The 27407-nt window shown below is 43.7% G+C and overlaps 1 protein-coding gene across 1 annotated transcript in view; it reads left to right on the forward strand.

Annotated features, from left to right (window-relative positions):
- The window catches only part of CLIC6 (chloride intracellular channel 6), a 27527-nt gene extending 644 nt beyond the window's left edge, over positions 1-26883 (forward strand). The window contains exons 2-7 of the mRNA XM_042810346.1: positions 6-711; positions 21710-21819; positions 22269-22394; positions 23452-23558; positions 23931-24112; positions 24984-26883. Of these exons, the coding sequence (XP_042666280.1) occupies positions 6-711; positions 21710-21819; positions 22269-22394; positions 23452-23558; positions 23931-24112; positions 24984-25145 (1393 nt within the window). The 3' untranslated portion in view covers positions 25146-26883. The remainder of the gene's footprint in view (positions 1-5; positions 712-21709; positions 21820-22268; positions 22395-23451; positions 23559-23930; positions 24113-24983) is intronic.
- Positions 26884-27407: the final 524 nt, after the last annotated feature.

Below are 27407 nucleotides of genomic sequence, written 5' to 3' on the forward strand. Positions count from 1 at the left end.
CCAAGCCCCGAGGAGGTAGTGAGAGATGAAACCCCGTCCGAGACGGACGCCGAGAAGGCTACGAGAGAGGAAGCCCCGTCGGGGCCAAGCCCCGAGGAAGCTATGAGAGAGGAAGCCCCACTGGGGACGGAACCCGAGGAGGCTATGAGTGAGGAAGCCCCGTCGGGGACGGAGCCCGAAGAGGTGATGCAAGAAGCCCAGGTTGGGACAGACCCCGAGGACGCGGTGCAGGAAGAAGCCCCGTCGGCGCCAAGCCCCGAGGAAGAAGCGGTGATAGAGGAAGCCCCGTCGGGGGCAGAACTTGAGAAGGAGGAGGAAGAGGCCCCAGCTGGAGACGAAGAGGCCACCCAGCGCCCCGGGGTTGCAGAGGACGCGGTGCCGGCTGCAGGGGAGACCGATGGCGGCCGGCAGTCGCCGGCAGGCCCCGGAGGGGAGGACGGAGCCGAGGTTCTGCCGGGGGCTGAGCGAAGAGCCGGAACCGGGGAGGCGGCGGAGGCCGGAGAGGAGAACGCTGCCTCGGGGGGAGGAGGCGCGGCGGCGGCGGGGCGGCCCGGAGGGTGGCCGGGCACCGAGGGCGGCGAGTGGGAGTCGGCGGGCCTGAGCCTGAACGGGGTGCAGGGCCGGGCGGAGGATGAGGAGGACGAGACGGGCTCGCCGACCGCGCTGGAGGATGAGGAGAAGCAGGAGTACGACATCTCTCTCTTCGTCAAGGTAGGGTGTGGGGAAGGCCGGGTTCGGGACCCCGAATGATGAGATGGGCGGTATTTAAATCTAGCAGTCAAAGCCCTGACCTGGCTAAAGGGATTTGGTTATTAGCACCGCATGTAAACCTGCGTCGTTTCGGGTTTCCTTGGCTTTAAATGGAATGCATACGTATGGCTCTCGGTTCTGGTTGACTCAGTGACACTGTGGGGCTGGGACCCAGGGCATGGCTGTGAATTAATTGTGCGGCTTCTGTTTCAGATTGCTGGCTATGACTTGTGATTAAGTGGTTTTTAAAACATTTTGAGATCTTTGGAATGTACCAAGAAGAGTATTCAGCACACTACATAGGGAGGGCTGAGGTGGAGAAAACTGAAAAATGTGTATTAAAATGGGATATTGGGATTTTCTAACCTACTGCAGTCAGCGTTAGGATAAATACCCTCAGATTCGACAGCTCTATAATCAGAAAGTCAGTGAAGTGAACTGATCAGAAGCATCATGTCCCTTGTAGTTGTCCAGTTTGCCAGTGTTTGGACAGGGAAAAGTCGAGTTAGGGACAAATTGTACCAGTTTATGTCATTTTACAGTGTAGAAAGCTTTTCATTCTTCCTTTTGTCCCATGTCTGAGATTCCACTGGAATCAGGGGTCTAGTGGTGGGACGACCATCCACCCACAGAGATGGAGTATCAGATGTGTAATTTCTGTAGGCAGTAACCACCTTAAGCTGCTTATATTCCCTCCTCTGGGACCCCTCTGAGCAAAGTCTGGAGCAGGACGGTTTTTATCAGTATACTGAAACTACTTATCAGTGAATGCTGAGTGTGGTGGAGGGACAAAGTCATGAAGGCTGTGTGTGCACTGTTGGACCTGAGCATATTTATTGAAGAATGTGGCCAAAATTAGAGGGACTGTAATAAGAGCATCTGTTGTGACTGCAGTCCTCCAAATCAGGATTAATGATGTTTTCTGAAAATATCTGTGGATTACTAAAAACAGAAGAAATTCTTTAATGATTTAACTTAGCATTAGTATCTTAAGGATGCCTTGATAACAACACTATAGCTACTTTTCTAATGATTTCAGTGGAAGAATATTACAAAGCTTTAGTACTTTTTTTGGACTAGGTGATTGCAGAGGTCTTTTCCAAATCTTTTCCAACCGTAATGATTCTATGATTCTCTGTAACACCTTGAGGTAGGTTTTAAGAGCACATGGATAATATTATGCTTTAATAGCTGCTGCGCGTTTGTGATAGGGAAAAAAAGGGGAAAGTATATTCCAAAGTGAAACAGCATGGACTCTTACATGTGGAGGAGATTCCTGACTGCTTCTGGATTACCACAGAATTTGGTCCACATTTTATAGAATGATAGAATCACCAAGGTTGGAAAAGACCCACAGGATCACCCAGTCCAACCATCCACCTGTCACCAATAGCTCTCACTAACTCATGTCCCTCAACACAACATCCAAACGTTCTTTGAACACCTCCAGGGTCGGTGACTCCACCACCTCCCCAGGCAGCCCATTCCAGTGCTTGACCATTCTTTCAGAAAAGCAGTATTTCCTCACATTCAGCCTGAATCTCCCCTGGTGCAGCCTGAAGCGATTCCCTCTAGTCCTACCACCAGTTACACGAGACAAGAGGCTGACTCCCAGCTCACTACAACCTCCATTCAGGTAGTTGCAGAGAGCAATAAGGTCTTTCCTGGGCCTCCTCCAGGCTGAACATTCCCAGCTCCTTCAGCCGCTCCTCATAAGGCCTGTGCTCCAGACCCCTCACCAGCTTTGCTGCCCTTCTTTGAATTCGCTCCATGGCCTCAAAGTCTTTCTTGCAGTGAGGGGCCCAAAACTGGACACAGTACTCGAGGTGCGGCCTCACCAGAGCTGAGTACAGGGGGACAATCACTGCCCTGTTCCTGCTGGCAACACCGTTTTTGATGCAAGCCAGGATGCCATTGGCCTTCTTGGCCACCCGGGCACACTGCTGGCTCACGTTCAGCTGAGCATCAATCAAGACCCCCGGGGCCATTTCCTTTACACAGTCTTCTAGCCACTCTGCCCCAAGCCTGTAGCTGTGAATGATCCACAGTTTTCCTGTTAAGGAACGTTATACTAGACTTGGCTGACACTAAAGTACTTTTGTTACTCTCTTAAGTTTTGAGAGTAACAAACTGAGCCATCACTATCAGAAAGTTTGCCATTTTCAGGTATGGCTAAATGGTGACTGGTAACAGGACCTCTGTACTACTGCTTCCTGTTCTTGCCACTGTTGATCATGAGCTTATTCTTTTGCACTTGGAGACTTTTTTTTTCTCTCTTCTGCTTCCTGCTTCTTTGCGTTGCTCCATTTCCAGTTTGAATGCATATATTTGAATACTGTGTCTATCATGTTGTCTTGTGCCATTTGAGGTAGCTGGCAAAGCTCCTGCCAGCTCCACAAGCATAGGCATCAGGAATTGTAGACTTAGGCTGATAGGTGTTGCTAGATGGTGATGTTTAGTTTGTACTTGGACACACAGCGTTAAGTTGGAGACCTTGTTCTACCTGGGATGCTCTGGCACTCAGTGGGGGTAGCAGCAGCTATGGGAGATGGTGTCATAGAGGTCTTTTCCAACCTTAATGATTCTATGATTATATGATCACTTAGTCCAATTGTAAGCCAGTCCCCATCATGCCCACTGCCCATGTCCCTCAGTGCCACATCCGGGTGGTCCCTGAACACTTCCAGGGATGGTGACTTCACCACCTCCCTGGGCAGCCTGTGCCACTGCTCTTTCTGAGAACTTATTCTTGCTAACATCCAACCTGAACCTGGTGCAACTTGAGGCCATTCCCTCTCGTTCTATCTCCGTAACCTGGGAGAAGAGGCCAAGCCCCACCTCACCGTGACCTCCTCTCAGGTGGCTGTGGAGTGTGATGAGATTTCCCCTGAGCCTTCTCTTCTCTGGACTGAACAATCCCAGTTCCCTCAGCTGCTCCCAGTAAGTCTTGTGCTCCAGACTTTCTGGACCAGCAGCTGTACACCAGGTGGACCTGTCTAAGGCATCCCCTGAGATAACAGAAATCTGTCTTTAGGCACTGGGCTGTGCCCTTAACAAAGATGAATGGTGTAAGACTCCTTGGCTGTGAGGGCAAGACCATATCAAAAGTGATGTAAGTATTTAACCAGGTACTTATTTGATTTCCACTTCTCTGTGAAACAGCACTACCCTGTATTTCCATTAGATAGTGATGTTTGAGGTTTTTGGTGTTTCAAAGTCAAGTGTTTGTAAAAGGGCATCCAGATATACCTTCTGATTGACCATTCTGCTAAGCATGTTGGGTAGGACACCTTGTGGATGTTGGTTCTGGCTATTTGGTCTGCTAATGTTAAGTGTGTGTATGCTCTTTTCCTTTCCAGTGCTGTGACAAGAGCTTTTATTTGACAGAAAATGTCATGTATGTATCCTGCCTCTTGAATTTAGTGGAATTTTTATTAAAATATTCATTTAGTATGAAGTAATTTAAAATTTATGTAGGATTTGAGAGTCTATTTCTTAATTAAAAAATTTTAAAATCCCACAAAACAAGCAAACATAACCACCAAAAAACCCAAACAATCCAATCTCCAAGTTTACCTACCAATCATTTTTGGTAGGTAACCAAAGGCAGAGACAACTTAAATACAAGAATCACAACTACAGATTTCACCATTCTAAAGATTTATGTGGATAGTAATTTAACTGTAAGTGCTGAGCACAGGCAGCCAACAACCCAGCTTGAGCACAAGGTCTTATCTGAGATGATTCCTCTTCCAAAACAGTTCTCATTTAGTTTCAAGATTGGATGTTTTATTGTAAAAGCTGCCCAGGAGCCTAAGGGAAATAGATTTTATTCAACCAGAAGTAATAGTCTTCATTCAATTTTTGTTGCGTTCTTGATCTTTAAATCAAAGTCACTTATTTTCATTTCAGGGGTCATTTCATCCCCAGCAGGGAACAACATTGCTTGACGGACACCAAATTTCCCAGCACCATTCCTGAGATATGTCATGTCAGTCAAGCACACTTATGGCTGTGCTGAATCATCAAAAATGCTGATAAATCAGAAAGTAAAAACTTCAGAAACTTTGCTGTGACTGGAGACAGAAGAAGGAACAAGTGCCTTCATCTGTGCCTCCAAACACTGCAATCAGACTATCTGTCTTAAATGGCAGGGCGTGCTACGTGCAGGAGCATTCTGTTGTTCTGATGGAGTTTGTATATAACTAATACATAAAATACATATAGGCTGTTCTAAAATTGAATTATTGGGCTTTGAGTGCAGGAACCAAGAAGTTCATGGACAGCAGGGGCACAGGCATCTGAAAAAACCCTTGTGGTGTGTATGCCCATTCAGTGATCTCTGTTTTGTACCTGATGCGCTATATCTAAGCACTTACAGTATAATCACAGTACAGTGTGGGTATTTATTAGCATTGGGTGAAAATTAGGTACACTATCCCAGACAACTGTTCAAAGCTTGCATTGATGAGTGTGTTGGATTTGTGGAAGGCTGTGGTAAGACAGAATGCTGGGGAATGAGGATTTGATGAGGTTTGGTCAGTGGCTCAGGAGAAACCCAGCGTGGTGGAGCAGAGTGGGAGGATTACTGAAAGCAGCACCTGGCTGAAGCTGGATGAGGCTGACTATCGTGGATGCCCCAGCAGAGCCCAGCTCTGATTTCCTGGATGGTGTATTTTTTCTATGGTGATTTTGATGCTTTGAGTGTATACAGCTGTACACCAAGAACCAAAGCAGGTATCAGGAGGTGTGCTTGTTAAAATACATGAGGCAGTTCTTTTCCCAGGACTAGCTTACAAGGCAGGAAACTGGCTGCCTTCCCAAAGGCTATTTGCCTTTTCTCAGCTACCTTATTATTATTTTTTTTTCCCAGCTGGACTGTGTCAAGTTAGGGTTTCCTAATGCAGCTTAAGAGAGCCTGGCATTATGAATTCCTTTCATACCTCCCCAGGCTATTTACTGCGTCTGACCTGTGCACCTGCGGCAGGCTTTCTGAGACCCAAGTGTTCCTTCAGCAGTCTTCTTCTTTCAGTAAAGTAGTGCTTGGGGGACTTATGTTTGAAAGGCAATGATATCAATCCTTTTTTCTTGGAAAGAGCTTTGCAAACTTTCTGAATGCAGTCTTTCTTTCTTCTGCTTTGGTTCTTGTCACTTCGGGTTATCACCTTAATCATAGAATCATAGAATCACAAGGTTGGAAAGGACCTACAGGATCATCTATTCCAACCGTCCTCCCACTTCCATTGCTATCACAAGCTACTAAACCATAAATCTTCTTACAGCTGCAAAGAAACAAGGTTCTTCAAAACCACTGGTTGAAGAATGGCTTTGAAAGAACACCAGAATTGTTGTGATGCTGCTCCTGGAGGTGTTCCTGTAGGAGCAGTCAGGTTTTAGAGCTTGCAGTTCAAATCCTGTTCCCCAAAAACCCAGTCTGACATACACATTGAAGGTCACAAATAGAAAGATGCACACTTTTTTAAAATCATTAGTTATTTATTTGATATGACCTGGTCGTACTTCTTATGAGTTCTCTTTTTGCTTAACTGAGTTGAAAGGCTCAAACAGCTTCAAAGCTGCATTCCTAGACCTTTTTGTATTAGTATTTACTCTCAGCACACTGATTCTGTAAAGCACGTCTGCATGTGTTTTCTTTAAGCATAGGCTTAAGATCATGTGACGTTTAAGCCCTTGGCTAACCAAGGGTCACTTTTTCCTGATTCAGTCTCAGCACCTGTCCTCTTACTCCTTTCTTCTTGAAATAAAAAACTAGTGATGAGGTCAGTCTGCTGCCCCTGCAATAATCAAGGACACCTACAGCTCCATTAGATTGATCAGAGCCCCATCCAGCTGGATCTTGGAGTACTCCAGGGGCTGAGCATCTGCAGCCTCACCTATGCCAGTGCTGTAGGCAGAGTTACGGAACTCATCCTGATACCTCTTTGGTGCCATCAGCGTTTATTTTAAATACCTGGAAAGTGAAACAGCATCAGAAAGATGGATATTGAGGAGCCAGGAATATCTGACAACTTTCTGGTTATGCAATGTATTTGCCATTATTTCCTATCATAGAAAGATGTAGAGTTTAAATGGTCTCTGGCTTTGGGTGTTCCTGGTGAAATCTGTCCTCGTTCTTGATCTAGCAGTTGGCAACTCTGCCTGTGGCAAGGGGCTGGAACTTGATCCTTGAGGTCCCTTCCAATCCAAGCCGTTCTAAGACTCTGTGTTTCTATGAATAAGAGATACACTACCCACATTTTTTGAGAAAGCAGAATGTGGAAGGCATTAGAAAGATAAAAAGATACGAGGTTCCCTTCCTGGCAAAGGTGTTAAACCAATGCCTTGTCCACACGAGAACCCGAAGTTTGGTTTGATTATAATTCCTAACAGGAAAAAATAAACCGTTTATTGTCGATGACAGGAGGGAGGCAAAATCTAGTTCTGCTTATTAGATATCTGTAATTCTAAAACAGCTGTTTCTTGCGTGCCTTCATCCATCTGAAATCAGTTCTTTGCAGAACTTTGATGTCATAGGAAGAGGATTCAGCAGTCTGGTGGGTCACCTCATTTCTACAAACAGTTCCATCTTCACCTTATACCTACAGAGTTTACTATCATAGAGATTCCAGTTTTGGTCTTTCTTAGACTTTTGTTATTATTTATTGTATTGATCCTTGCAAGAGTAAATTTATGGCTATTTAAAGCAACAGTGAAGTTACTGTGAAGGAGAAATGGTAGTGGAAATTATTAATGTGACTGCACTTTTTCAGGATCTGAGGTGAAGTCACTTTGAATTGGTGGCTGTGTACTTCTTTGCAGAAGAAAGCTCTCCTCATCAGACCTACTGAGGCAGTAAAAGCATGGATACGTACTCACTGTCCATCACTGAGTGCATTCTGTGTCTTGATTTCTGGGTCAAAACAGATCCTACTGCTTATTTTAAAAAGTAAGAAATGGCTCTCTCCTTGAGTTCCAACTAAGGAGTGTAAGTCAATGCCGTGTGAAGGTTGCATGATTATTTCCTTGCTCAGATAATGAAATGTCACACTGTGATAAGGAGTTATGTGCGTTTCCATTTGCAGTGCCTGATTGTTTACCGATAAAAGAGGAATGATTCAGTTCCAGTTGCTTTCAATAACATGAGCAGTGAGGGAAATTGTTCTAATTCCTTAATAAAAATCTTCAGCTTCCCAAACCTTGGAGCTACTCTGTTCTGCACAAGAGATGTACGAGCTGATGTTTGCCCTAGGGAGGGCTGTGGCTTTTTGCTCGTCTTCTGCAGAAACATCTCTGTATGTGGAAAGCATAGTATAGGGAGTTATATATATATATATATATATGTATATGTATATATTCTCCTTGGAGAGGTGGTCATTATGAAGCCTCAGGGGCAGAAGTGGTATTTCCCTCTTTATTATTCTTCTCTGTATGCTAAGATTTCAGTATATATTTGAACACTCAGAAATACAACTGTGACAGAACAAAGAGAGTGAGAGCGGGAAAGGAGTCACAAGTGCATGTTCTTTTCCAAGTCATTAAAGTGGGACAGTTAACCATTTACTCAGATTTCAGAAAAACTCACCTGTGTGCCTTAGGGAATCATTGACATTTACGTGTTAGTTCAGTTTGAAATTATTTTAAAAGCTGTTACCGAACCTGAGCTAAAGAGATAAATAAATGGTGGCAGATGAAACTTGAAACAGGATCCATGTGTACCCTAAAGACTTAAAAACATAGAGGCATACATGGATGTTCCTCCAAATGAGAAGCTGTGCATACTGGGGCTGTTTGTTCCACAGTACAATGCACACAGTATGTGTTTAACAGCTAGCAGTGCTGTGTTTCTTATACTGTAAATGGAAATGGCTGTAAATGGAAGCAAAGTGGTGGGTGGAGCAGGATGATGATAGTTGACTGTCCTCTGCAAAAGAAGGGAACAGAGTCTGTTCCCTGCTCAGCTGAGCTCTGGGGTTTGTGCTTGTATCCAGTACTTCGCTGTTCTTTCAGGAATGGCTTTGCCAGTTCCTGCTAGAGCTGACAGGTTTTTGATTTAATATTTTACTTGGTCACTGGAAGTATTTTCTGCTTGGACCATAATATCACTTGCTGTTGGAAGAGAGTGGGGGAACGCTATAAAACCAGATCCCTTACTTCATCTTTCACCTTTCAACTGCCTTAAAGAAGAGTACCAGTCAAAAATTATTTTCTTGAGCCTTCAACCACCTCCTCCCTGGAGCTGCATAAAGTAGCTTACTTACTTGGCTATTTCTTATTTACTTCTTTGCTTACAGCACAAATTACAAACGCTTTATGGGTATGTATGTTTTTTGCATTTAGATGGAAGCAGTGGGGCTGCGTGCTGTTAAGTGTCGCACAGTGGAGTGTAAAACAGGATGTGTCACTGAAATACCTGTTAATCTGTTTTTCCCAGACCTATAATGTGTTCGAGAGTATAATGCTCTTTTGTTGCAGTAATTCCCTGTAAGAATCTAAAAAGGATATAAGATTTTTGTCTCTCTGTAGAATGTTTGGCTGGCATCTTGCCTTGTTATTAAATACGGATTAGAAATAACATTGAGGTATTTAAACATAATTCTTGTAACAGGATAAATAGCTTAGAGCATTTGATTTGTTGCTTGTGTGCTTGTGACCTGGTAGCATTCCCATTAACGCACGCATGGGCAGACTCTGTGGGCAGAACTCATACCAAAAGGATATTCAGGCCTGTCTGGCCTGGTGTGAAATGGAGCCTGCCAGCTCTGTCTGTGGCTCACCTGCCTTCAGTTAAAGGCTGTTAGGCTGCTGGTGTTTGGTGAAATTAAGGGTAAGAAACTCAAAGAGAGAATGCCACATCTGCCATTGAAAAAAAATGACTTCCATTTAAGAGGAGCAGCAGTGATTGCTCACGAAGTTTTAAAGATCTCAGTTACCCTGCACGAGTAATACCCACATAATTCATTGTCTCCATTATTAGTTAGCTTCTTTAAGTACACAACTAAAAGTAATGCTATCTCGAATGAGACCTAATTAAAGGATAACTACTGAAATATGATAAATACTTGTGTAGGATAATGGTATTCCTAAATTGGGTAAGATACATTTAAACTCTACTAACTTGGAGCTGAAGCTTTTCATTCTTTGATAGTCACATGTTCATATTCCAATTGATTTTTATCTTGTTGAGTGAGCAAAGCAGTGGACTTCTGGTTGCTGGTTACTTTTGTGTTCTTATGATGTTGAGCTGTGGATGCCAGGTAGCTAGGTGTGGATGTCCTGTATGTTTGATTAGTTGCCTTCCTCTCACAAGAGGTGTATCAGAGAATGGTGTGGGTTGGAAAGGACCTCAGAGATCATCTAGTTCCAGGGTGTACCTGTGGTTTCACCCTGGAAGCAGGCACAACATTGTCCCAGGTTATACCATGTGCCATAGCTACCACAGTGGCTTTATTTGCAGATCTGGCACAAGTAGCTGTAAGATATCTGAGGAAATCTGTAATTTGCATTTTTCCTGTGTAATTTCATTCGATTTTAGAAAATTTTTAAGAGTACCTGTTGCCTGCATTTATCTGCCCACAGCTGCAGTTGAAACTGCTTTTTGCAACATTATGGGGCTGGGTAAGGCTAGCTGTAGCACTGTGTGTAAAATGCAGGATTGTTGTACTTTTCTCTTTTGTAAAATGGCATACATACATGAGTTTAATCTTTAATCCCTTTAATTTGAATAGGAGTGAATATTAGTGAAACCACAGCCTCTATAAATGTATCACAAAATGTTGCATATTTAAATTTTCACTCATAGCTGCCTGTGTTGTGTTTGTTTTACAGCGTTATCACTTAATGGTTCATTTATTTATGATCTCAATCAGAACTGGAAGGCCTGACTGCTGGCAGACCTGCTGCTCAGTGGGAATGCTGGGCAGATTGCAAACAGCCAAATCAAAAGAAAATGTGTGTTTTGTACCTAAATAATACCCATTCTAAAATCATAGAATGGCTTGGGTTGGAAGGGAACTCAGAAACCATCAAGTTCCAACCCCCTCTGCCCCAGGCAGGGTTGCCACCCTCTTGATCAAGTACTAGACCAGATTGCCCAGGGCCCCATCCAACCTGGCCTTAAACACTTCTGGGGTCGGAGCATCCACAACCTCTCTGGGCAACCTATTCCAGCACCTCACCACTTGTTCCCTCCTTCAGATTAAAACCACATTCTTTGTCCTATCACTGTTTACCCTTGTAAAGAGTTTATTTCCCTCATGTTCATAAACTCTCTTTAATTACTGGAAGGTTGCAACAAGATATTTTTGCAGCCTTCTCTTTTCTAGACTGATCAAGCTCAGTTCCTTCAGCCTATCTTCATAGGAGAGGTCCTTCAGCCCTTGCAAGGCTTGATGGCCCCCCTCTGGACCCACTCCAACAACCCCACTCCTCATTGTGCTGGGCACTCCAGACCTGGACGCAGTATTCCGTATGGGGCCTCACAAGGGCAGAGCAGAGGATGATCACCTCCATAACCCTTCTGGCCACCCCTCTTCTGATGGAAGCCAGGATGTTGGCTGTCTGGGCTGCAAGCACACATTGCTGGCTCATGTTCAGTCCTTCATCAACCAGGACTCCTAAGTTTGGCTCCTTGAATGTCACACTCTGTACTTCTCAGTGGTTTTGTAGTTGTTGTCATTACAAGTTCTTGTAAATAGATGCCTCTAACCTTTTTGGAACAACATTAACCTTTTAATTGAAATAGTTTCTGTTTAATTCCTTCTTCTTCTTCTTCTTTTTTAAAATATAATTCAGTTAATAGTTCCATTATCACTTCATCACTTTTGAGAGATGCAGCTATTAAAATAGAAAAGGGAGTACATTGTTTCTAGTGTTTTTCAGACCTATTAGGTTGCTCTAATTATTTAGAAAACAACTTGACAAAGGTAAAAAGTTTATTGCCACAAAGTTACTTCTTAACGAAGGAAAAATTCTGCCTATGCATCAAAAGTGTTTAATTACTTACTAAGTAATTAAGTTAATTTCAGCTATAATTACTTACCCAGCAGACCGTGGTAAGTAAATAAAGTAGCAGAAGTCAGAATAATTGAGGCTTTCTCTGTCCTGAAATGGCTGCTGGCACACAGTGGGGAAGGAGAACAGAAACCAAAGGAAATTGCAGCAATTTCAGGCTTTTTTTCCTTTCTATCATGGAGAGAGGATTAGAATTTCCTGATGTATGCAACCCCTTTAAGCTCTGACCACAGTTTACTACATAAAAGCAGAATGGAAGCTAATGTCCTGCTAAGAAACTCCAGCATACTGTAAATTCCTCAGCATGAATTGAGGACCAAAAGCAGAGAACTGTTTCCAGCAAAAAGCGAAGCATTCTACAGAATTTGTTTTGAAAGAGCCTTAGTGGACATAAGAATTATGGAATGAATGAAACCAAGTAGTCATAATAGTGTAATGCGAATACTGCACAAAAGAAAGATCTAACTGGTATAATTTCAGAAACCTAACAGAATGAAAAGTCTTAATTAACACAGTTGTTGGGAGATGTTAAGAAATGCTAATAGGTCACTGGTCCATGAGTCATAAACATTGCAAGGAGGGATGTCATGGTTTCTGTGAGTGGGAGCCTTCTCAAGACACAGCCTGTTTTTTTACTATCAGTAATAATAAATAGATAATTATTAACTAATCACTAATGTAAAGCTGCATCACTAAAAACACAGTAAACAAGTGTATGTCATCCTGTTTGTAGGTAGGCTCAACCTTTAGCCTACTGCTTACACTCTGTGGTCACACAAAACAGGTTGTGTCCTGTGGTTGATTGAAGCTGTGCAGGTAAGGAGTTAATTCCTTCCATCTCCTTTCACCTGCACTCATTTCCTTTCATTCTTTTTCCCTTAGCATCTCTTTTTGGCCTAATCTTAGCTTAAAGCTTTAATCCACACAGCATTTTATGAAGAACTTCCAGAAATTCTTCGGCATTCTCACATCCCTGCTGATGTTCTACATATGAGTTTCCTGTTTATTTAAGTTAGGATCAGTCTTTTTATTCTGTATTTGTAGAGAAATTAGTTTACAGTACCTGTATGTTGCTGTGAAGGTCAACATGTGCATGAATGGTAATGCCTGATGGTTGCATGTATCGGCCATATTTACCTCTTTGTCAAGAAGACTGACTGCCTGCTCGCTCTGCCCTGACTCTGGCCAGCCTTAAATGCCCAGGGAAGTCTCCTGATGTCAACTTAGTCCTGTCTGAAAGCTGCCGTTCCTCATCACCGACCTTTTGGGGAGCCATTAAGGTTCACTGTCTCATTAACAACATCCCAACTTGCTGCTTGTATAGTAGGAGATATTCACTATCCCTTGCTGCTGTTTTGCTGGATGACATTCGAATACCATCTGCATACCTCTACCTTCTTTTGATGATTATCCAGTATAAGGGCAGCTGGCTCAGACATTGTCAGCCCTCCTGACCTCCAGTGCTGCTTGGGTGTGCTCACTGTCTGCAAGGACTTTGCTGTTTGACCATCCTTGGTATCATCTGGATCCTGTAGCAGCCTCTAACTTCATGTCCCACTGCAGATTCTGACTCTTGGCTTTTGCCATTGCTTTGTGTGGCTACTAGACTGAGGAGGAGATTTCCAGTTGTGATTGTTGGTATCTTGTGTTGTTCCTTTTTTCTTTAAGTTGAGCAATCTTACCTGGCCAGTAGATAAATATGAGCAGGCGTCCAGCTTTGCTATAAGCATATATCAAACATACAGTGCCTGCATTGAGATTAGCAGTGATTAACTCAATCCACTTGAAATAAAAAAGCCATTTTGTTCTAACTGTTCTCTTCTTCCCCACCAGAGGGTAACATCTGGTACTGTTTACTTGCCTGATTAATCTTAGCACACGGACTTTCTTCATTGCCTGGCATCCTATCCTGTCCAGTATCTGATCATATACTCTGGATGTCACTATCAGAGATACCATAGCCATCATCTGTTTTCTTTCCCAGTGAATCATTGTAATATTTTGGAATATAAACCCTATTTGAAATAACTGCTGCTGTTTGTTTAGCAGCACCTTTCCCTTCCATCATTGCCCCAGAGTGTGCTACACCCTTATGGTCGCTCGTTCAGTGGCATGAATACAAAAACATGAGCCTTGCCATTGTCCTGTCCTTGGAGGGATGTCCATGCTGCAGGTGAAGAAGCTGTGCTGCAAGGGACCTCTCAGTACAATGTAAACCCAAGTTCCTCCTGAAGGGGATCAAGGCTTGTCTTGAGATGGAATTCTTTTGAATTCTTTTGAATTCTGCTCTGCCTTCATGGAGGTACCTGGTCTGATGCAGCCATTGCTCTTCTCTAAAGCTGAGTGGGATAGTTGGGTCACACTGGGTATATCATGCTCTAGTGTTTTTTTTTTCCCTCTCTTTGCAGCAGCAGCTATCTCTAGCTGATGAGTAGTTTCAAAAGACACATTTCAGCTCACTTAAGTTAAATTAGATGTCTGAACTATATGGGGCTTTTTTGGGCTGTACTTGGAGAAAGCTGCACTGCTAGAGAGAATGTCAACGCATGTGGGCAAGATTAATCATCCTTGAGGAGCATCTGCTTGTCTCTACTGACCTGTTGTCTCTGGCTGACTCTGTGAGGGGTGGTTTCCAACTTCAGTGTGTAACAGTTTGTACCTGTTCTTATCACTTTTGTGTTATCTCTGTACTCAGGTCTATTGTTTTGTGGAGTAGTCTGTTCCAAAACTGGTGCTGCCACTCCTGCCTCTCAGGCTGCAGGCTCCCATCTATCAGCTTCATCATCAGATAATTCTCCAGCATCTCTCTGGTTCAAACTGGCCCTCAGGTTTTGTTGAAATGCTGGATAAGACCTCCAGGGCTTCTGGCTTCAGCAAGAAAAAAGGTCTCACAAGTGATGCTAAAGAAGGGGGTCCTGAAAATCAACCCACCCACCCACACCTTGTTCTTTAGAGAAAGCATTTTCCTGCTCCCTCCTTTATGTTACTTTTTTGTTTGTTTTTACTGTAACACCATAAAAAGAGAACGAAGATAGATTTTGCAGATTGCTTATATTTATATTTACTGTTGTTTCCTTAACCTGAAAGCTTAATTAGGGTTTAGGACAAAAGACGTGTTTTTGAATTTGCATGTTCATAGTTGCAGTCCTTCAAATATGTTGTGCATTATCTGAACTAATCTAATATTGTTCAAGATAAAAGATAGAAATCTAGAATATTTCTAAATCTAAAATAAGGTGCATTTCTTTTTAAAACAAAAAATCCTAATGTCACACTTTCAGTGACCGAGGTGCTCGTTTTGTTCCTAAAAAGAGAAAGGAAAGGGGAATTAGGCTTCTTTCTTAAAGCATCAAGTTGCTACTGAACACAACTCCCTGTCTGAGTTTCACTAGTGGGGATGTCACACACGCAGCAGAAGTCTGTCCTGGTGTGTACCAAATATACAGTTTGTGTTCAGGAATCTGAACTACCAGACATATTTTAAATATACATATTTCTGCTATTTGGCTGAGCCACTTAACGGCAGCTGGAAGCATCTGTTTCAAGTGTTGAATATTACATTGGCAGAACTACATGACCATTTAAAAAGAATAGGAATAATTAGTGGCAACACTTACAATTTTTCTATTAAAATTTTAAATTTTTAAATTAATAATATTTTAAATTACAGATGTTTTACTTTAAAAATTTGCCTGGAAGCACAATTTCAGCATCCCAAGTACTCTCAAGAGTGCTATTAGCAAAAGACAGGAATCTTGCTGCAGAAGCGTCTCTGAGGCAGAGACTCCTGATGTGCCTCTGCTCAGAGCTCGGAGGGCAATATAAGATTTTCATGTCAAGTCCAGTAGGTGGCACCAAAACAGTTCTGTAAAGTTCAGTGTTTGGGTCCTCATGCTCTTGCCCTACACCAAAAAATGAACATAGTGTTTAAATAGAGAAAATTCCAGGTACTCTGTTTCTTCCTGACAAAAAAAAGCTTTGCTTTGAAGAAGATCTTATGCAAATGACGTGCCTGTGTGATGTTTCTAATGCACATCACAGTGCATGGAATGTGTGTTGCTTTAGTATATTATAGTCACCTTCAGTGAGGGAGAATATTGTGGAAATATATATTTTTATTGCATTCTTAATGTAATATTTAAAGTAATATTACTTAGAAGTAATATTTAAAATTTTGCCTTTTTCAGTGTTGTGGTACTAAATGAATCTGCAGGAATATTGTAGCAGGCATCAAAAGCACAAATTGTGCATAAAATTTTACCTTCAAGGTACAAACATGGATGTTTATATAGAGATCCTTTGTCTCCTAGACTTACGGCAGCATGCTGCGCTGCAGTTTAACCCAGTGCCTCTGAGAAGCTATTGCTAAGGTTTGAGGAAGTCACAGTGCTTCCCTCCATCCTGCCCTTGGTCTGGGTAGCTGTGGGCAGACTTTAGGACTTCACTGCTGCTGAAGGTTTCTCACTAAAGGCCTTCTGTAAATGCACTGGGAAAACTAACGTTGAGAGGTTTGTTGTTTATGTTCAGGATGGTGTGAAATAATATCAGAAGCTGACTTGCTCTGAAGCAATGTAAGGAAGAAAAGAAAAAATGGGTGGTTTCATTGCTACTTGCGTGTCAGTGTGAATAGGTTTGAGCAGAGCGGCTCAAAGCCAGGCTGGATGGGGTCCTGGGCAGCCTGATCTAGTGCTTGATCAAGCAGTTGGCTACCCTGCCCATGGCAGGGGAGGTTGGAACTTCATGATCTTCGAGGTCCCTTCCAACCTAAGCCATTCTGTGATTGTAAGTAGAAGAACATGAAACCTTGCCCTGACCAGGCTTTGTCCCTCCATAGTCAACCCCCTTCTCTCAGGGGAAGTGGAAAGCACTGGAAGCTGCTTTTCTTCCTCCTTGGCTGCCCTGCAACACTAAGGCTGTTTGGCTAATGCAGCAGGATGGGAAGCTGAGCAATCCACCACAGGAGTTGTGCTTGCCATGCCATTGCTACTTGGAACAGCTGCAAGGCTGGCACAGCAGAGCTCAGCCCAGAGCAAAAGCACTGCTGGGCCCTCTAAATCCCACCAGTACAGAGCAAGTTAGTCTGTACCAGGAATTAAAGTGAAACAGTTGCTATTCTCAACTCTTGCACCCTCCTCACAGTTGCTTCCTATGCTGGGCACAAGTGCATGAACCTATAGTGGTTTTCCAGGCCCAGTATTTTGGGGCCTAGTTCTTCTTCATTGATGGGAAACCAATTGCATTGTGAAATAGGAGAGGGGAGTTGTTAGTGTGATATGAGAAAGAGGAACACACAGAACCAGTCTGATAGCTGGGGTTTAAATGTGGAAATGAGCAGGAGAGCTGCAACTCCCTGAGTCAGGCAGTCCAGCAGGATGGGCAGGGGTGGATGTGGGATGCTGGCCCCAGTCTCTGGCCCTGGTAAGCAGTGGTTCTGCTCCACTTGCTGGGTAAGCCTGCCTCTTGGCCAGCGTAAATACAGGCAAGGAGAAGCTTAGCTCCCTTGTGCTGAAGTAAAAATGGAATTGGAGTTCAGTTTTCAGGGAAAAAAAAAAGTTATGCTCACTGATCTCTCTCTTTTTTAAATTATTATTGTAGCTTCAAAGGGATTATAGAGTTATATGAAAACAAGCAAAAAATCTTGTCTGCTCTGCTTCTTCTGAACTGTTTCTTCTGTGCTCAACCTTCATCAGGAAACAAAAAGTCCAGAAAAAACAAATTCCACTCATCAAGATTTTGGAGGCACAGGACATTTGAGGTCAATAGAAGAACCTTCAAAGTCCCAGCTCCTGAGACATTTGGACATAAACTGTTACAAAACAAAATTTTTCAGCAGTTCCAGGGACAGAGCAACTGCAGCTCAGAGGGAGCCCAAATTAGTGGTTTATAACTGACCTTCAGTAGATGACTCTTCTGTAGAGTAGTTACCCTGAGGATAGTATGCAGAGGCAAGTGATCTTTTAAAGGCTACTCAGAAAATCAGAGCTGCCAGATCAAGGTGGTATAGTTTTTCTGTGACTCTCTCTGATGTCTTATGCATGAGGTCTTGTGTGTAGGGAAATGAGTATCAAGTGTGATGGTGCTCTTAACTTGAGAGCTGAAGCAGTAGTGGAAAGAAGGATATGGAGAGCTCTTCCCTTTCCCAGTAAGACTTAGTACACAAACTAACAAACAAGCAAACGCAAAAAGAAAACCCACAAAAAAAGTCTGAAGAGAGTGTGGAACAGTGAAAAATGAATGAAATTAGGGAGTGTCAGCTAATAATCCTGTTAAGTAATGGCACATGGTTATGGGATTATGGGGAGCTGTAGTAAGTTGATATTGCCACAATATACAATTGCTGCCTAGGGCCCTGAAGGTTCTGAAAGAAAGCTTCTATACACAGCATGAAAGTTTTCTTGTCTGCAGCAATGGCTGTCCTAATTGTTTGATTAATGAACTCATTAATCTCAGTATTACTAGAAGAAGCACATTGACCTCCTGACTGATCACAATTAAAACATAAATGCCATTTACTCAAGGCTCTGGTTAGACATCTACTTAGCAGCAGAAAAGCCCCAAACACACCCACTTCACTAGCAGTATCTGGAGGTTAGGAGAGCGTCACAACAACTGCAGGTGGAGGGCAGGCCATTACCTGCAATTATACCAGCATTTGCCTGGTTATTAAGGTTATAACCAGTCTGGAAACACAGTCCTCCATTGAATCCACAGCCAGGCTCCTGCTGACTTCCCTGGAGTTAGGATTTTACTCTGCGTCATCCCAGAGCGCAGCAGTCAGGAAGTGTAATTAAACCCTGCGCACAGACCAAGCCCAGCTCAGAGTTAAACATCCCAGAATAGTGCTGTGGAGGAAAACGCAGGGTGTTCTGCTCCGAGGCTGCAGCACCCCTCGCTATGCTGTCATCCTGTTGGTATTAACTCATGGAATCCCACTGTTGTATTGTGTTCCTACAAGGTAAGCAGTAGTGGAAAGAAGGCTACTGACCCACTGTCTCCCTGCTATAAAAAAGGCCACGCTGACTTTGTTGGAAAGTACATTAACGTACAATGATGGCATGGTTCAGCTATCGTGTTGCTTGATAGACTGCAATAAAGTTATTTCAGTACCTCGACTCGTGATTTTTGAGTCAACGTGGCCAACCCCCTGTTTGGAGCTTGAACAAATGCCTTTGGAATGTGTCGCTGGTGCTTTTTTGTCCATTACGAGTTGCGGCTCACTGGATTCGATGAACAGAGGTGTCTCCCAGGGGCCAAAATACAAGGTGATGTATCTGAAGTCATTTCAGCTAGCTGTATTCACCCTGGCTTCCTCGGTAGGCCAAAATATTAATGTTCTAGGCTTTCACCTGAGGTTATAAGAAATCGTTGTATCTTTGAGATGCCAGGCCAGAATGGTGTCAAACTTCAAATCAGATTCAGTGTCCAGGGTCTTTCAGTCATTGCAGACTGCCCATCACTGCTATAGCAGGGAAAGGTTTCATCACTGCTTGTGCTATTGTGTGGGCTTTTGCAGTTTTTCTGTCACTTGCCTCCAGCTCTGCAGAGCTGAAACAAACGCAGAGGTACACAACTCCAGCTGTGGCAGTGGGTAGAGTTGACAGTTGTCCCATTTCATTCAATTCTGAAATGTTCAAATGATTTTTGTTTTTGTTATAGGTTGCTAGCAGGCTGAAAGACTTGAAGGTCAAAGGCTAAGAAACTGACTGCTGTTTTATCCACAGTGAAATAGAAAAATGGTAGTGCTGTAGTAAATTTTCCTCCCACACAGGCATGAAGTTAACAAGTTTGCACTCAGATAAAAACAAGAGGTTGCTTCTGTAACATATCCGTGGCTACCAGTCTGTCAGCTTTCTAAATGGCCTTTCTGTTGCTCCGGTTAATGACAAATTGGGACTCTGCCTGCTTCATATCTGCATTTGTCATGGTAACTCATCTGTCTGGGCCTTCATCTCTGGTTCCACCATTAAGGATCCCCAGAAAAGCAGGCTGGGGCTCCCTGAAATTTGCTGTCACCATGGCGATGTGGGACAACACAGAGCAACAACCTCATTTCCTTACCTCCAGCAAAGTTAGAGGGAGGCAGAAATTCAGTATTCAGTGGCCAGCAGAAAACAGTAACCTGACAAAAAGTCAGCCTACTGTCAGTCTTGATCACATAGCTCTTGTCTGGAAAGTTCTCTGAAAATTACATGAACCCTGATGAGATGATTTATTTTTTCCCATCCAAGGCTGAATAAAAATACCATATCATTTGTAGGAACTGTCCCTCAGTGCCACATCCACACGGCTCTTGAACACCTCCAGAGACAGTGATTCCACCACCTCCCTGGGCAGCCTGTGCCACTGCCTCACCGCTCTTACTGAGAAGAAATGGTTCCTAATATCCAACTTGGCACAACTCAAGGCCATTCCTTCTTGTCCCATCTCTGTTACCTAGGAGAAGTGGCTAGGTGAAACATGATGTGAGAGACAGGGTGAGGTAAGATGGTGTAGATTTAGGGTTTTTTTAAGCACATGCTAGCAGCAGGTGTAGTCGCGTTCTTAAGAAGTGCACAGTAGTTTTTGATCAAATAAGTTGTACAGTGCTGGAAAGCAGTGCTCCAAGTAAGAGCAAAACCACAACAGCTTTCATTTTTACCACTTAGAAAACAGCTCCTACTTAACACAGCAGCTCAGCTATTCTTAGCATCTCTAAAATGCTGAAACGCTAAATGAGGCAGTAGGCTATCATGTTTTTTCTCACCAAGAAAGCCTATTGTTGGCATGATACCTTAGCAGAAAGCAGCAGTGTTTGGAGGAGGATCCTCCCCACTGACATAGGGAACCATGGCCTGTGCATTGTGGCATTGTGCCTGCTTGAGGCCAGGTGCTTGTTTCCATCCATGGAGCTATTAGTACAGGTGAAGGAGCTTCAGGCAACCCAGCAGCCATGAACATTGGTGGAGAGTTTATTTGAGATTCATCTGATGGCACTGAGGAGGGTGATGGAACAAGCAGAACTAATTTCATTACTGTATGTTGTTTTGTCTTATGTAGTCCACAAACATTCATGAACTGTTAAGTAAGTAAATGACATGCTTGGGTTTTTATTTCTGTACCCTTACACATAAGCAAAGTTCTTAAACTGCTCTTCAGGAGAATGGTGTGGCAGGCTTGAAAACTAGGCCTCTGAGCTCTTGCAGCGGGGCGCAAAATCCAACAGAGCTGCACCGCCATGCTGAGCTGTGCCTTATGTTTGCTCAGACCACCATGAGAGGCACAGTTACATGCCTTGGCCAGGGCCAAGTTCCATTAAGATGGAAACCCACACGTTGTCCCCGATCCTGTGCCTTTCCCCCAGCCATTAGCCAGAGGTATGCGATATTCGTGCTTCGTTAGGCTCCGGTTCAGCAAAGCATGGAGACCGGTGTGCTCAGCCGCTTGGCAGCTTCCTTCCTCCTCTGGGGCCCCCACGATTGTTTAGTTGAAAACCCTTTAATTTTTTGATTTATTCTGTTTATTCCCTTAAGTGCCTTAGACATTACATCTCGATTTATGCCGGTAAATCTTTCTCTTCTTGTTTCCTATGATCATAAACTGATTTAGGCTTGTTTTAATCTTGCGGTGACTCAGGTAGATTTATGCTCATAAAGACAAATGAGGTGGAGACTATTTCCTCTGGAAGGACTGCTGTGATTTCAATTTTGTTTTCTAACTTACGGTAATATTCATTATGCATTTTAATGAAAAAATACATCTCCGAGATGACAGAATTCTTCATCATATCCATGTGCATGTTCAGAGAAGGATATAAAGAAATTCTGCATGAAAATATGTGTTAGGGATGAGTAACACACTCTGTGTACTTACAGCTGGTCTGGACTCTGCGTATCTATTACATCTGCTATCAAAATTTGCTATCTCACATGTATGCAAATTTATTATTATTATTTTTTTTTTGTAATTGTAGGCTGGCAGTGATGGGGAAAGTATTGGAAATTGCCCGTTCTCGCAACGTCTCTTTATGATCCTATGGCTAAAGGGTGTCATATTTAATGTCACAACTGTGGACTTGAAAAGGTGAGATCATAATAGGAGTTCTCATTTTTAGAACAACTTTACCATGATGGTGATTTAAAAGAATGAGTCTCTTTGATTTGAAATGCACGCACGCAGGTTAGTGCACATTACTTACACTGCAAGTTGGCACTGTGCTAACAGGCTGTGCGCCTGGTGCCTCTTTCAGGTTCACTGGTATGAGGTGGATCAACTTCTTTGAAACATTTGAGATTTTAATCTGTTTTCCAGTAGGTCTCTGTAACACAAGCCTGAAATTGTAGTGTTTCAGGGTGCATGCAGAGAGGGGCTAGATAATTCTGACACCACCAGCATGAGGAAGCTTGGTGCATTGTGCTTTTGCAAGAGATGTAGCCTTCTACTGTGCAGTTGAAGCAGATCATTGCAATAAGTTGTCGGAGATGAAAGAGTGGTCCCCACTGTGATTAACCCAACCTCTTTTCTCCCTCTAGAAAACCTGCTGACCTGCAGAACCTGGCCCCGGGGACGAACCCACCCTTCATGACGTTTGATGGTGAAGTCAAAACTGATGTCAATAAGATTGAGGAGTTCTTGGAAGAAAAGCTAGCACCGCCCCGGTACAGCATTGCTGTCCTTTCTTCCTGCTCATAGCCCAAGCTGTGAGAAAGTGTCTGGGAGCAGTGCCTCCAACCTGATTGCAAACTGGGGAGGCCTGACAGTGTGTGGCATGTATCCTAGGGTAGCCCTGACTGCTGGCTGTGCTCTTCCCACTGCCTTTGCCTTCACCTCAAGTTCTTAGTTGCACCACTACAATCATTTTCAAGACATGAAATCCACCCTCCTGCAACAAGTATATGCAGAAACCTGCATACCACTGCAGAAACCTGACCTCTTGTGTTTATTTGAGGTTTCCCTCCTCACATTGTACAAATAATTCAGGGAACAGGTAGTAGAAAGAAGCAACAGTGGAAGCCTGCCACACTGCAGGAGTGCTGGGGCACAGACCATTGCAGCTTATTTTGCGTGGCTAGGTAGGATAATCTCTGTGTGTGCTGCAGGCTGGGTTTCGGACCTGTCCTCATCCCAGGAGCAATCCTCACCTCTCCCCACATCCTCTGCCAGTGGTGTCATTCCCCCATGCAGGCACCTTTTCCTTCCCAGGACAGCAGCTGCCCGTTCAAGCAGCCTAACTTGACTCGAGCTATGCGAGCCGCTATGTGAGCAGCTACTTTTTCCTCCTCTCTGCCTGTAGCAGCAGCAGTGACTGGCCTGGCCACTCTGAGCTTGCTCGTGCATGTGCAGGACAGGCGAGGAGGCTGGGAGGAGCAGCAGTTAGTGGTAGTGGGGTCTTTTCCCTTTGCTCTTCCTCACGGCTCTACTCAGCCTCACTTCCAACATAGACAAATTGGAAGAGGCACTGGGTTGCTCAGGCAATGGTTGCAGCAAAACAGTCATTTCCCATCTGCCCCAGGAGCAGGAGGTGAGCCAGGTGGTTCGGGTAAGAGGTGAAATTCACACTTAGAAACTGGTTTTTAGCTTAGGATGGTTCTCTTTGAAAGCCCTGAGTAGCCATATATTGTAACAACTTCAGTTTCAGTGATATATATATGAAGTAATTAGTGAAGGTGAAAGTAAAGGCTAATCCATAATTTTTTGATTCTTTCAACTCCTCAGGTATCCCAAACTTGCACCGAAGCACCCTGAGTCTAACTCTGCAGGAAATGATGTGTTTGCAAAATTCTCTGCATTCATAAAGAACCCAAGAAAAGATGCTAATGAAAGTAGGTGCTACAATCCTTCTACCTGTCCTGATATAAGTTAGTCATGCAACTCCTGTGTCCTACAGCTCCATCTCCACTGTTGCACACCAGCCCCATCCCCTGTGAACACCCCAGCCAACCCTTGCTGAGCCCTGCAGTTTCTGGTAACACAGACCCAGTTTGGTTTTTCTCAGAACCCCCTTTAGCTACTTAGAGCTTTTATCCCAGCATTACATTTTAAGCTTTTGGATAAAGGAATTGCAGGAGTTAGCATGGCTGGGTATCTGCGAGCTGGGCTGGTGCCAGGAGACAGGATGCAGTAGGCGCCTTTCTGCTTGGTGTCAGAGAGACCTTGGTACAGGCTTGAACGATCTTTTTATTGTCTTAACCTAGATCTGGAAAAATCTTTGCTTAAAGCCCTGAGGAAGCTGGACAACTATTTAAATAGCCCCTTGCCTGATGAAATTGATGCTTATAGCACTGAGGAGATCACTGTGTCCTGCCGGAAATTCCTGGATGGAGATGAGCTCACCTTAGCAGATTGCAACCTCCTACCAAAGCTCCACATAATTAAGGTTTGCATTTGCTTTTCAGCCTCCTGAAGAGAAGGGCAGCCTAGAAGCTCAGCTTCTTTTCTAAAAGGCAGAGGAAGTCTGTCTTTTTTGAAGCCACAGAGTAGCTGTGTATGGACAAGGAGTGCTAACGCACAAGGCCATTTCAGTGCAGCACAGCTAGGCAGATCTTCACATTGACAGCTGGAGCTGGAATATCTGGTTTCATATTTGGACTACTATTTGACTACTTTCTCTACGCCTCTCACAAATATTAAATGGGTACTATATTCAGTGCTGTAGAGAAATATTTCTATTTGCATTTCACATGCAAAGTGCCACAGACCGATAAGATTAAATGATCTTGCTCTTGCTAAATGAAGAAAGCAGCGATTGCTGAAATTTGACCAACTCTCTCACCTTTAATCCCTGGGCTTGTCCTGGGGTCCCTGGGCTTCTTCAGCCTGGAGAAGAGAAGGTGGCAGGATGACCTCAGTGCAGCCTTTCACTACCTAAAGGGAGCCTACAAACAGAAGGGGAGTCAACTTTTTACAAGGATAGATAACGGCAGGACAAGGGGAATTGGCTTCAAGTTGAAGGAGGGAAGATTTAGGTTGGATATCAGGGGGAAGTTCTTTACAGAGAGAGTGGTGAGGTGCTGGAACAGGCTGCCCAGAGAGGTTGTGGATGCCCCATCCCTGGAGGTGTTCAAGACCAGGTTGGATGGGGCTGTTGGCAACCTTGTCTAGTATTAGATATGGAGGTTAATTGCCCTCCCTGCAGCAGGGGGGGTGGAGCTTGATGATCCTTGGGGTCCCTTCCAACCCAAGCCATGTTACGATTCTATGATTCTGTATGTGTAATACAATTTTTCTTTTATTTTCTTTATAAAAAGGTTGTTGCAAAGAAATACAGAAATTTTGATTTCCCACCCGAAATGACGGGGATTTCAAGATACTTGAATAATGCATATGCAAGAGATGAATTTACAAACACTTGTCCTGCTGATCAAGAAATCGAGTATGCGTATTTGGATGTTGCAAAGAGAATGAAGTAAATGGAAGATGTTTCCCTTCTTTTATACTTCTGAGATTTTATGGGCATCAGCCAATATGGAAACAAAAAAAAAGCCAGCACGCATTCTGCAGTGCAATTTTAACTTTTGTTATTGGCCAATCCTTCTTCTGTAATAACTGTGTAGCACTGTTTGCTTGTTCTTAAATGATGTATGTGCATCTGTGTCTGTACAGATGTACACACACAGGAATGTGTGTTATGCACTCCAAGTTAAAAGCATCAGTCAGTACTCAGGCTTTTGCTGAAGGTAGAGAACCAGCATAGGTCACAATTATAGCAATATTACAGACTAGCGACATGCTAAATGACTGAATTTAGTGAAGAAATAGCCCTGTTCCTAACACACATGTAACCTGTCATTACTGCTGCCTCTGATGTGTGTTTCACAGCTGTTGCCAAATTTCGCAGTTCCCGGGAAGGTTTCTGCTTGCTTCTCCCCAGGCCTCGGCGGCCCCATGCCAACAGTTGGCACACATGCAGTACCCTGGTTAATCCAGGAGAGAAGCCAGACTGGAGGTGGGACCACACCTGGCTTCCCAGAAGCCCTCTCCTCTGTGCTAGAGACCTGCAGGGCAGGTCAGTGAAGAACAACTTGTCCTCACGTTGCATGAACTGTCTTTGGTATGAAAGAAAGTAATTAGAAAGATCCCGCCTTCTCCTCTCTCAGGGCTGCATAACCCATCCAGCTTCCTTCAGACAAAGAGAGGAATGCAGACTGTCACTGGCCCATGGATTATTTGATAACAAATATCTGACAAGGGAGGAGGCAGAGGCTTGGTTGTCGCTGCAGACTCAATAAATGGGTGAACATCTGCCCCCTGTTACTGGTGCAGAATCCCTCTGTCATCCTTTTGTGACTCCCATTTGGTTTTGGAAAGCAAAGAAGAGGGTTTAAGAAAGCTTGTTGTCCTTTTATGCTTCCCTTTCTGGATTTACTTGCAGGGTTTGCATTTTCCCAAGCAGTCACAAGGACTTCTTTGCTGAGAGCTTTCCAAATGTCCAGGCGTTGTCCCACTGAGGACAACAGAGGCATAGCTCCTGCCTGGGGGATGGATGAGATGAACCTCTCCAGGCGGGCATGACCCTGTGTTCATGGTACTACTAACAGATATTCTCTGGGCTTTATGGAACATGCTGTTGGAGAGGTATCAACTCTGAAAAGTCACATCCATGGCTGCTTCTTGCTGAGCAGGTCCTCAGCAAGCACCTAAGAGCAGAGGGTGCAGTGGTTTAGTCATAGGGTCATCTGGAAGTTTCCTTCTGATGCGTTTTGCCTGTATGTACAAAATAGACATGGAAACAGCTAAAAATAGCTTTTGTAGCACCTACGTCCATACAAAGACTGATACAGAATAGCCATTCGTCTTTGCCTGAGTTAAACATAGGCTTGCTTTCTAACAATGCATTACTTAGGGTAATAGTAGGTGTTGGGTGTATGGTGTCTGTGGCTTCCTCTTACACACTACACAGTTCTTTTGCAAATATCCTAGCATGATTATTTGTAAGCAGTGTTAAACACACAATTTTAGTTTCTCTAGCTTCTCTACAGAGAGAACAGGCACAACACCTTTCCCTTACAGCCTCTGTTGTGAGGTTACTCACTGGGGTTGGTAGCTGAGCAGTCACTCTTCATTTCTTACTAACTGTTACTTTGTATTTTCAACTACGTACCTGAATATATAATAATATATAAAATAAAAATCTGTATACTCTTTTCACATGCCTTACAAATTTAAATAGAAAATATACAAATCCATGAGTAATTTGAGCAGTGTTCTGTCTTTATTTCCATAGTAATTTCCTGGCAAAGATGCTTTGCAGCAGTGGCCTGGATTTCAGCAGGCAAGATTTAACCCAACTTTGGTTTGTTTTGGAGGAACGGTGTCTCAAACCTGCAGTTGGATCTGGGAAGCAATGCACACAGACTGTGTTCCTTACTGCTGAATAAAAATACAAAGGGTCAGTGCATAATCCCTGACCTTGGGGCCACCTAGCACAAAGCACATTCCCTCTGCTGGGGACTGGCCTTGTTTTAACAGTGTGGTCTGGGAAAGAGGAGGTTTTGATGGTTCCCTTACTGCTCATACCCATGCAGAAGTTTGTGGCTCCAGCTCTCCACAATGGGTTGCTGTCTCCACAAACGTTGCTATCTAAATCAGCAAATTTTGGTTGATATTTGCATATTTCAAGCAACACAGGGAAGAGACGTGCATAGAGAAGTTGTAGAAATGACCCAGTGTGT

The sequence above is a fragment of the Centrocercus urophasianus genome, unplaced genomic scaffold (assembly GCF_019232065.1).
Source record: "Centrocercus urophasianus isolate 14NV4802_14NV808 unplaced genomic scaffold, USGS_Curo_1.0 seq_12, whole genome shotgun sequence".
Classification (NCBI taxonomy): Eukaryota; Metazoa; Chordata; class Aves; order Galliformes; family Phasianidae; genus Centrocercus; species Centrocercus urophasianus.